We start from the raw sequence: 12,155 nt of genomic DNA on the forward strand, positions 1-12,155 counted from the left end.
TTGATTGCATACTGATTCATTGATGTTGTAACATGCTGTGAACTTGACCTCTGTTACATTTGTGATTTCACTTTTTTGTTCTTTAAAAAAAAGAGTATCGGTCACGTGTGGCATTGAGAGTGCGTGCTGCTTCTTCCAGACAGTGACTAATTTTTAGCACTGTAATTTTGATTTCCTGTGTGTGTGGTTGGTTTCTACATTGAATTGTACTGGGCGGAAAGGTACGATAGTGAACACACGCTTCCACGTGTGTAGGGTATAATGAGAACAACGCAATGCCGCGCATCCTTGAGAGGTCTTGTCGCCGTGACTGAAGAAGGGTCGACGTGGAAATAGAGGGGAGGGAAGCGATCAAGACCAGGGATTAAGATATGAAATTACGCCTATTTGCATGGCCAGTTTTTCTCCTTGCATACACCGGTAAATATTTTGATTCAAAATGAAAGCGAAACGACAGACTACTCCACTCGGCTTATTTTTGCAATGATTGAGCGGTGAATAGACATTTTGATTCAAATAAATCCCACCTAAACAAGTGTTACAAATTAATCTAAAAGCTTGCAATATTAATCGTGTATAGCCATTGTGTATTCTCTGAACTGTACCAATCTTTGCAGATTTAGGATGAGCTGCCACACGGGTTTAAAAATGATGTACAATGATGTACATAACATAATAAAACAGGCTGAAGATGTCTTGGTTTCCTTTTCTTTCTCAACATCCTGTGCTACATGTCAGTAAACTGTCTCGTCTAGGCAAAGGTGTGTTATGAGTGGTTCATATCTTAATTAATTCGAATTCTATTCATTTCACACTCCTTCCACAACAGCTTTATCATGTCTTAGAGTGATACTGCTCCAGCAGACTAAAAAGTCTCAGTAGGCCTAGATGTTGGTGTAATGTCGTCATTGTCCTCCACCTCTGCTATAACTTTACTATAACATCAACACTGCTGTGATACTAAAGAACATCTGAATTCTGACATAATTCTGGCGTTTCCCTCAGTGTTTGCTGCGCTGCCTAGACCTTATAATGTGAGGATGGATGCAGTGAACACTCGATACATCATGAAATGGGACTGGAATCACTCCATGGCCAATCACAACATCACGTTCACCGCTCAATACACATTGTGAGTACCAAGAGCCTTTCTTAATCCAGGACAATAAAAGGTACATATTCAGTAAAAAATATGTTTACTCTGTTTTAAGCATGCTGTCTGGTACTTGAATGAACCTCACCAACAAGCTAGCCATTTTTCCTCTCTTGTCTCCTCATAGTTCTCATAAACAGTCGGACGAGAAGTCCTACACAGGGATGTGTATCAGGATAACTGAGGAGAGGTGTGACTTCTCTAGGGAGCTGCACTTCTACATGGGGTCATACATACTGAGAGTGAGGGCTGAGGGCAGGGGTCAGATGTCAGACTGGTACAGGCTGAAGTTCGTTCCTGATGAACATGGTGAGGCCAACAACATCTGTAACTGGACATGCACACTTTGTGGCTGTGTGCAAGCTTTTGTTTCAGCCCAACTCCAACACATTTTTTTGTAATTTAGCAGAGGCTCTTAACCAGGCAAACGTAGTGGTAGGTGCATACATTTTCATAAATTTTTCATACTCGTCCACTGTGGGAATCGAACCTACAGCCATGGCATTGCAAGCGCCATGCTCTAACAACTGACCTACACAGGATTCATAAAACACACCTGATTCAAATAACTGTGGTCTAAAATGATAGTTTGTTGATCATTTGAATCATGTCTGTAAAGTGGAACAATGCTAGCCTACAGATTAAAAACAGCATGTGCTCAAGTGCCATAGGTTATTGCAGTTGAGGCTGTGATGTAGCCATTAACAACACTGTTTGTTCCTGTGTTACAGCGGACCTAGGCCCCCCATCCCATGTGGCGTTCGATCCAGGGGACACCATGTTAACAGTGAGCTTCAGGGAGCCAATGACGGAGCAGAACACCCCCATGAGATCTGTGTTAGACATGTCCTTCAGTCTGCAGTATTGGGAGAAGCATTCACCCAGCAAGGTCAGGACTCACTTCAACAGCTAGGCTTTTATGGTTAAGTAGTAGTGATGATTCACAAGTAGAGTGGTGGTAGGAGTTTTGTTAAGATGGGAATAAACGGCAAACCGCCGTGAACAGCTCTTTCGGAAGCACCTGCGGAGGGCCAGACATGTCATGTCATCTCATGTGCACAAGCAAATAGCGCCACTCCACTGACCTTTCTCGTAACATAATATCCTCCAAACCAATTATAAAACAAACTGTGCTGTCTTTTCTTTGAAGTCTAGCAGCTGGATATGCTGTGATAAGAGACCGGGGGGTGGGGTGTAACATGTCCTCTGTCTAAAAGGGACACGCTGCATTGCCTTTTCAAATGTTGCCAGATCAAACAAGTTTTTGGTGTATTTGAAGCCTGCAAAGATGAAGAAAAGGTTTCCATTTCTTCTTTGTTCACTCTTCAATGCCTATCCTCAAGTGACTCACTTGTGTTATTGTCCCCTGTTGTGTGGTTGGGCCATGTGACATAGAAAAGAAGGGCAGGAAACAGGACGTGAAGGAGCTTTGGTGGTTTTCTCTCATAATCCATCTGTTACTTACATACTGTCGTGTCTTTACTATGGATTACATTATATTTGACGTGCTATTTTATCAAATCAATTCTCTGTAATTAATATTACCTGAATAAACATATCATGTAAATGTAATTAACTAGGAAGTCGGGGCACCACAGAAGAATGTTTATAGAGCTGTTATCTTTCGAATAAACTCTTAAAGACCTGTTAATCTTTTATATCAATAGCAGTCAATTATTAATCGTCACCTTATTCAGTCTCATCTGAACGTCGTAAAATTCTTGGTTATCTTCACGAACCCTGGCTAACAAGTTGAATCAGCAATACAAAATTTGGTTGAATTGTTTATTTACTAAATATCTAAATAATCACACAGGATGGATCATACATTGATTACTAATTATATCATAAAAGAAAACGTCCCTAGCGGACAAAACTGATATGACGGCTGGTTACACAAAGAAAGGGGGTTGGGTTTGAATGAAAGCGTGGGAAGACTGAGGAACAAAAGGATTGTGTCTCTATCGGACCTTATGAAGCTATGCTATCATAAATACAGAATCTTATGCATTCTAAATAACCTACCATTTGAAAAAGGAAAATGCAAGAAATATATTTACTCTGAGCTGCGCTTCGATAGATTGTTAGAAGATGGAAGCCTGAGTTGCCCAGCAGAGATGTCCCATATCCTTTGAAGAATATTTCTGGTTGTAGGGCGGATACGTTGTCGTCTGTCGTTGTGTGGCTGAACAGTTACATTGTAGTACCCTGTCTTTCTGAAGAGATTGTCTGTCCTTTCCTAGGCCACGCACGTTTACAGCTGCTGCTGCTAACTCGACTTCTAGGATGTATAATTTCTTTAGTGAATTAGAGTTCAAAGTTGATACCAAGTTGCCATACTCAGCTCGTGTTGTATTCTGGCTGGTATAGTTAAAATTCATCCTTCCAGCGTGGCGAATGTCACCTCCACGTTGAAATTAGCCCTTTTGAATGTATGGACACCAGTCCTCACTTCATCGGGAACTAAAGTTAATTTCATTAGGTTGTAGTCGTTCAACCATTTGCAACCACAGCTCCCGCTGGGGTTTGCTTAGTCTGCCATGAATTGGGTCACGGGGCCTCTTATAGAAATGTAGAAAAGGTGTTGGTTCATGATTTCCAACCAATGCCTATTAACTGGGGCGGCAGGGTGGCCTAGTGGTTAGAGCGTTGGACTAGTAACCGGAAGGTTGCAAGTTCAAACCCCCGTACAAATCTGTTGTTCTGCCCCTGAACAGGCAGTTAACCCACTGTCGTCATTGAAGCCGTCATTGAAAATAAGAATTTGTTCTTAACTGACTTGCCTGGTTAAATAAAGGTAAAAAAAAAAAAAAAACTTGAGCGTGGCCACTGAGTTAGCATATTTTACTGATGAAAACAATTCATTTTAAAAAGGTTAACATCACATTACATAATTTCGCAAATAGTAGTACCCTGTCTTTACTCATTCATTTTATACAAGAATTAGATGCACACCCTATAATTGAGAAATGTACACATTCAGAGATATAGTTGTGTGTTTCCTGTCCTTCATGAGGTCCCCAAATGAAACACACTCGTCATAACTGTCCCTTAAGTGTCCACGGACCCTTCCCACATTCTCAAAAGTGGACATATTGTTTAATTCTCCCATTTTGGAGATTTAGGTGTTTGGCCAAGTCTCTGTTCTGGGAGACTCTCTCCCTCGATATGGCATGGTAGTTTCTACCCGGTATTTATGACCTGAGGTAATAAACCTGGGTTAGGAGAGCGAGTGAGGGGGGCTATGATCTACACCCAGAAAGGTCCACGTCATGACTGTTGTAATTGGCTAAACTTTGAACATTGAGATATTAAATAAATGATAAATCAGAAGCATAGAATATAAGGAGTGAAAGAGACTGGGTTTTATGTTATGTTTATAATCAATCTTCAGGTTGTTTTTAGTCATAATAATCAATAATATGTCAACCGGACAAAAGCTTTGTCAATATAAAAGGAAAACAAGAAAGGCGTACTCTTGGTTGCACGCATTAAAAACCTCTGGGACACTGCAGTGTCCACTCATTCAGAGTGGTCTTACGCCCTCATTTTTCAGAATACAAGCCTGAAACAATTTCTAAAGACTGTTGACATCTATTGGAAGCCATAGGAAGTGCAATTTGAGTCCTAAATCAATGGAATCTGTATAGACAGTCAATGGAAAACTACAAACATAAAAGAAATCCACTTCCTGGGTGGATTTTTCTCAGGTTTTCGCCTGCCATATCAGTTATGTTATACTCAGACATCATTTTAACAGTTTTGGAAACTTTAGAGTGTTTTCTATCCAAATCGACCATATATGCATATCCTAGCTTCTGGGCCTGAGTAACAGGCAGTTTACTTTGGGCCCGCTTTTCATCCGGATGTCAAAATACTGCCCCCTACCCTAGAGAAGTTCAACAATTGGAGGTGTACCTGTGGATGTATTTCAAGGCCTACCTTCAAATTCAGTGCCTCTTTGCTTCACATCATGGGAAAATCAAAATAAATCAGCCAAGACCTCAGTATAAAGATTGTAGACCTCCACAAGTCTGGTTCATCCTTGGGAGCAATTTCCAAATGCCTGAAGGTACCACGTTCATCTGTACAAACAATAGTATGCAATTATAAACACCATGGGACCACGCAGCCGTCATACCGCTCAGGAAGAAGACGTGTTCTGTCTCCTAGAGATGAACATACTTTGGTGCAAAAAGTGCAAATCATTCCCAGAACAATGGCAAAGGACCTTATGAAGATGCTGGAGGAAACAGGTACAAAGTATCGATATCCACAGTAAAACGAGTCCTATATCGACATAACCTGAAAGGCCGCTCAACAATGAAGAAACCACTGCTTCAAAACCACCATAAAGAAAGTCAGAGTACGGTTTGCATGGGGACAAAGATCGTACTTTTTGGAGAAATGTCCTCTGGTCTGATGAAACAAAAATAGAACTGTTTGGCCATAATGACCCTCGTTATATTTGGAGGAAAAAGGGGGAGTCTTGCAAGCCGAAGAACACCATCCGAACCGTGAAGCACGGGGGTGGCAGCATCATGTTGTGGGGGTGCTTTGCTGCAGGAGGGACTGGTGCACTTCACAAAATAGATGGCATCATTAGAGAGGAAAATGATGTGGATATATTGAAGCAACATCTCTAGACATCAGTCAGTAAGTTAAAGACCCAAGCATACTTCCAAAGTTGTATCAACATGGCTTAAAGACAACAAAGTCATTTTTGACATTTTTGTTGTTGAGATATCTGAAAAAAGTAGAGCTCACTGCTTTATCAATCAATGTCACACCTTTTTGTTTTTTCAAAATTATCAACTCAAGTACTATTTATATGTCTTACTGTGTGCTTTTGTCTACATCATACAGAAACAAGAGAAAGTTTTTGACTCCACAGAGGGAACATTGTTCCCGCTGAAGCCCTGGACAGAGTACTGCCTGCAGGTCAATGCATTCAACAAATTGTACAATAAGACCAGCCCATACACACAGCAACAGTGTGTGAGGACCCTGGGTAAAATTGAGAACCATTTACACACCATTACATTTAAATCCACATTGTCCCTGGAAAAGGGATCTTTCAGATTTGAGCTTAACATCTATATTGACGCCTGCTCTGTTTGTCCCTCTAAGGATATCCTCCGGTGTGGAAGGTGTTGCTGGCTCTGCTGGGCTGTGTAGCTCTGATGACGACAGTGCCTGTCTACAGATGCCACAAAAAGAGAAAAAGTATTGTCTCAAAGCACACATTTCCCAGCAGTATACTGCATAACACACAGGATACAATATCCATTCTCCTCCTGCCTCGGGAGGAGAGCTGTGTGGCCACAGTTGTGGTGGCTGTACAGGTAGAGCAGACAAGCCAAGGTCAACAGCAACAGGTCAAGGGTCAGGGAGATGTTGAGGCGGAGCAGGACAGTGGCTCCTCCATCCAGAGAGGACAAGGCAGCTCCAGTCAGGACTCTGGGATCTACTCAGGAGAAGACAGTGGAAAGAAGAGCGCAGGATCAACAACAACAAGTCAACCTAAAGACACACACTGAGAAGAAAAAAAAATGGATCCCCATAGCAAACTGCTGTAGAGCAATTAGTGGAATTTTGGGAAGCAGCTTGGATTCACTGTCAAGAGGAGAGCTCTTGGGGAAATTCTATTTTAGTCAAATTACTTTTTAAGACTTTTTTAGACTAGCTATAAGACCCAATGCATTTCTCTAGTTGAGTTTATTGAGTTGCCTGGGAATAATGGCCAATAATGCAGGTTATGGAATGTACTGTATATGTTACTATTTTTATGTTATTCCCATGCAATTGGAGATATTAAATATATTTTGCTCAGATAATTTACAGGCCATTTAGAGTTCCTCTGTCCAGTGTTCTTTTGCCCATCTTAAACTTTTCTTTTTATTGGCCTGTCTGAGATATGGCTTTTTCTTTGCAACTCTGCCTAGATGGCCAGCATCCCGGAGTCGCCTCTTCACTGTTAACGTTGAGACTGAAGTTTTGCGAGTACTATTTAATGAAGCTGCCAGTTGAGGACTTGTGAGGCGTCTGTTTCTCAAACTAGATACTCCAATGTACTTGTCCTCTTGCTCAGTTGTGCACCGGGGCCTCCCACTCCTCTTTCTATTCTGGTTAGAGCCAGTTTTCACAGTTCTGTGAATGGAGTAGTACACAGCGTTGTACGAGATATTCAGTTTCTTGGCAATTTCTCGCATGGAATAGCTTTCATTTCTCAGAACAAGAATAGACTGACGAGTTTCAGAAGAAAGTACTTTGTTTCTGGCCATTTTGAGCCTGTAATCGATCCCACAAATGCTGATGCTCCAGATACTCAACTATTCTAAAGAAGGCACATTTTATTGCTTCTTTAAGCAGGACTACATTTTTCAGCTATTCTAACATAATTGCAAAAGGGTTTTCTAATGATCAATTAGCATTTTAAAATGATAAACTTGAATTAGCTAACACATGCCATTGGAACACAGGAGTGATGGTTGCTGATAATGGGCCTCTGTACGCCTACGTAGATATTCCATTCAAAATCAGTTTCCATCTACAATAGTAATTTACAACATTAACAATGTCTACACTGTATTTCGGATCGATTTTATGTTATTTGAACCCCTCTGGAATATGTGGGACGAAATTCCTCAAGCATACAAGTATTTTACACAATTTTAAAGATACAATTCTCATTAATCCAGCCACAGTGTCTGATTTCAAAAAGGCTTTACAGCGAAAGCACCACAAACTATTGTTAGGTCACCACCAAGTCACAGAAAAACACAGCCATTTTTCCAGCCAAAGAGATGAGTCACAAAAAGCACAAATAGAGATAAAATTAATCACTAACCGTTGATTATCCTCATCAGATGACACTCATAGGACTTCATGTAACACAATACATGTGTGTTTTGTTTGCTAAAGTGCATATTTATATCAAAAAATCTCATTTTACATTGGCGCGTTACGTTCAGTAGTTCTAAAACATGCAGTGATTGTGCAGAGAGCCACATCAATTTACATAAATACTCATCATAAATGTTGATGAAAATACAAGTGTTATTCATGGAATTAGAGATATACTTCTCCTTAATGCAACCGCTGTGTCAGATTTTTTTTAAACGTTACGGAAAAAGCAAACCATGCAATAATCTGAGTACAGCGTTCAGACAACAAAGCAGCCAAAATCCGCCATATTGTGTAGTCAACATTAGTCAGAAATAGCATTAAATATTCACTTACCTTTGATGATCTTCATCAGAATGCACTCACAGGTATCCCAGTTCCACAATAAATGTTTGATAAAGTTCATCATTTATATCCAAATAGCTTTTTTTATTAGGGCGTTTGGTAAACAAATCCAAACACGCGTTCGGGTCCAGCCGAACATCAGACGAAAAGTTCAAAAAGTTATATTACAGGTCATAGAAACTTGTCAAACTAAGTATAGAATCAATCTTTAGGATGTTTTTATCATAAATCTTCAATAATGTTCCAACCGGAGAATTCCATTGTCTGTAGAAAAGCAATAGCTGTGGCACTCTGCCAGACACTGGGCTCAATCCCCTCTCATTCGCCCCCACTTCACAGTAGAAGCCTCAAACAAAGTTCTAAAGACTGTTGACATCTAGTGGAATCCTTAGGAAGTGCAATATGACCCCATTTACACTGTGTATTGGAATGGCAAAGAGTTGAAAAACTACAAACCTCAGATTTCCCACTTCCTGGTTGGATTTGTCTCAGGTTTTCGCCTGCCATATGAGTTCTGTTATACTCACAGACATCATTCAAACAGTTTTAGAAATGTCAGAGTGTTTTCTATCCAATACTACTAATACTATGCATATATTAGCATCTGGGACAGAGTAGCAGGCAGTTTACTCTGGGCACCTTATTCATCCAAGCTACTCAATACTGCCCCCCTGTCACCAAGAAGTTAATGGACAAGTGCTTTTCTTTCAAAAACAAGGACATTTCTAAGTGACCCCAATCTTTTGAACGGTAGCATAAGAATATTTTGAAAATAAATACACAACGCAGAGGATGAGAGGATTAAAAACTAGAGTACTAATGGTCAATAGTGAATTGTAAATAGGAGTTGGGTTTCAGTTCATCATATGTTAGAATCTGTGGAATGTCACTTCTGAACTCAGAGTGACATGTGCCAGGTTTTCATTGGTCTGTACATTGAGTCGAGAGCAGGATACTTGTTATTTGGCTATTGGCCAAGTTGTACTGCAAGGACTTCTGATTGGGCAACCCCAGGCTAGGGTGGGGGGTTATAAATGGCATCATGTTCCTTTGTTCAGTGTGGAAAAGCTGAGGACAGGGGAGACTGAACATCTACCTTCCAGCACAACATCTTGATTTGTCCTATCTGAATAAACCTATTTTTCTCCCCCTGATTTGCGTTGGAGTTTGTGTTATTGAAGAATAACATAAATGACTAACAGTAGTGTACCTAAAAAATCTATAATATATATTTTTTTATTAATGAATGAAGAGATCCCAGTAGAGGGAGACGGGCTCAATTCCAACATCCATATTAGCATACCACCGGTGTGCATACCACTACTTGAACAATTCAAATGTTTACTGTCACATGTCCTTGGGTATCTTGAACAATGCTTCAAGTTATTATGTAAGTGATTTGCTACTGTACTGTAAATAAGAATCATTTAGGCTCCTTTTTGAATGCTGGTCAAGATATTAATAAACCACTCAAATAAAATACCGACTCGAGATTTCATCTTTACCCACAGTGGCCGTCATTAAGGGCATGTGGGGCAGAGCTTGTTTTGAATGTTATTTTGGCATTAATGCTTGTCACATATCAGTTTGCAAACAATGTAAAAAATAAATTTAAAAAACATACATTTTTATAATTGAGTTAATAAAGCTGCGTATTTTTGCTATCTTTAGAAAGGCAGCACCAAAATACAGGTGTTTCAGCCTAGCTCAGTGCTTTCTGTGGTAGTGAGGCATCCAGCGGACAATAGAGCGTAGGGGTTGGTAATGTTCTCTAGTTGCGCCGTGATTGGCTCAGTGTTCTGTCACTCATGGGGACACAAAGTCACCGCAAAATCTACAGGGAGAGCTCGAAAATTCAAGCCCCTTGGGTGCTGCCATAGAGTTACATTTGAAGTACCCATCCAAGAAGGCTCAAGGTCATTGACCATAGCTAAAATGACATCAAATCACGTTATTTCGACATTAGCTTTGATTGGACTGATCATGTTAACATCATACTTTCAAAATCTTAGCTAGCAGTCATCATAAATAAAGTCGCAATCTACTGGCAGTCCAGCAGGACTTCTGCTGCGCTGAAAACAACTTGAAACTCAGAACTGGGAAATCTCAGACTTCAGTGAGTTCAAGACAACTGGGAACTCTGAAAAAAACAAGCTCCAACTTGGAAAATACGTTTTGAATTCATCCAACTCTGAATTGCAAGTCGGGAACTCTAGCCTCTTTCTAGAGCTCCGACCTAAAGATCTGGTCAATTTTCCACTCAGAATTTAGCCTACTGTTCTGACTTGGTGGTACATATGTAGCCTATAACCTGTTTTAGAGAAATGTAATTATCAAATATTGTCTGCTTATATTCCCCTTTATTTATCCTACGGTTCTAACTTGGTGTACAGGGAGAGCACTAAGAAAGGCCCATGTTCTGAATTATGTTGCTGTACATTTAAGAAGTGCTGAACAAATAGTTATATTGACTACGTCCAGACTAGCTCGCTCATTAATGTCTTAATCAAAATTATGGATTGCCTCCTATCCTCTCGTCATCGCCGATGCCATAGTTTGTACATCTCAATTGTCAGTAGAAACAACATTTGTTTAAGCAAGTCAGCCATATCAGCAATGGCAATAAATAAGGCTGAATTAACTGTTTCGCTGCCAGACAAGGCTCCGCTGATAGCCAGGTCTAACAGTGGTAAGGTGTTGGGACTGCTGTTGGTACAGCTTTATGTATTTTGCCCCACCAAGATTTCACCTAGACGATGAAAATGTAAGGGTTTTCTTCTGGTGAAAGAGAGGCGGACCAAAATGCAGCGTGGTGGTTATTCATGTTTTTAATAAAGATGACTATACATGAACAGACTATACAAAACAAGAAAAGTGAAAACCTAAACAGTCCTATCTGGTGCAAACACAGAGACAGGAACAATCACCCACAAAACCCAACACAAAACAGGCTACCTAAATATGGTTCCCAATCAGAGACAATGACTAACACCTGCCTCTGATTGAGAACCATATCAGGCCAAACATAGAAATAGACAAACCAGACACACAACATAGAATGCCCACCCAGCTCACGTCCTGACCAACACTAAAACAAGGAAAACACATACGAACGATGGACAGAACGTGACAGAAAACCAGATGTTTATGTAACTGCGGTTTGTTTGCCACACATCTGTGCTCTATTAGCTAAGAAGCCTCTTTGTACCTGGCCAACTAACTGATTGATTGCCTGTTGTCCATCTGAATCTTGACCCTGAATAGTGGGTAAGAGCTGCTTAATATGTACGATGCCACACACAGACAGCTTTGGCTTCCACAGGGTTATGTGCTGTTGTCTTCTAGTAATTATCCTTTCGGATCAGATATGCTGTTTCAATTGGCATTTGTTTTTCTGTTAACAGGTGGAAGAATTTCAGCATTAGTAAACGGGGACTACAGATGTAGATGAGCTGTTAACATACAGTATGTTTTTGCTGTACTGTACATTTTCCCTATCCAAATAAACATATAAATAAAAATGGATGCTTTATGCAGGTATTCCCAAACTGGGGTACGCACAATGCTGTCGGGGGTCCGCCAAATAAAAATGTGATTCACATTTTAAATAAAAATAAAATCTTCACATTTTCATACAGTCATTTATATTTTCCAATGGGGCTATACATTTGGGTGAGGTTTCTTTCTCGCCTAAGTAGCCTCGTTTCACTGCCAAAAATAAAATTAAACTATCTAGTGTTCAGCGAAATAA

General features: G+C 40.2%; 1 protein-coding gene across 2 annotated transcripts in view; it reads left to right on the top strand.

Annotated features, from left to right (window-relative positions):
- Window positions 1-9,884, top strand: part of LOC115106341 (interferon alpha/beta receptor 1a-like) — a 14,948-nt gene extending 5,064 nt beyond the window's left edge. Inside the window, exons 1-6 of one of the 2 annotated variants that reach the window (XM_029629084.2) lie at window positions 83-420; window positions 1,006-1,132; window positions 1,281-1,462; window positions 1,885-2,042; window positions 6,020-6,164; window positions 6,284-9,884. In XM_029629084.2, the coding sequence (XP_029484944.1) occupies window positions 372-420; window positions 1,006-1,132; window positions 1,281-1,462; window positions 1,885-2,042; window positions 6,020-6,164; window positions 6,284-6,693 (1,071 nt within the window). In that variant the 5' untranslated portion in view covers window positions 83-371 and the 3' untranslated portion in view covers window positions 6,694-9,884. Of the gene's footprint in view, window positions 1-82; window positions 421-1,005; window positions 1,133-1,280; window positions 1,463-1,884; window positions 2,043-6,019; window positions 6,165-6,283 lie in introns of those variants that run through there. The other variant, XM_029628999.2, reaches the window with a different exon arrangement.
- The last annotated feature ends 2,271 nt before the right edge of the window (window positions 9,885-12,155 follow it).

This window comes from Oncorhynchus nerka, linkage group LG1 (assembly GCF_034236695.1).
Source record: "Oncorhynchus nerka isolate Pitt River linkage group LG1, Oner_Uvic_2.0, whole genome shotgun sequence".
NCBI classification, from domain to species: domain Eukaryota; kingdom Metazoa; phylum Chordata; class Actinopteri; order Salmoniformes; family Salmonidae; genus Oncorhynchus; species Oncorhynchus nerka.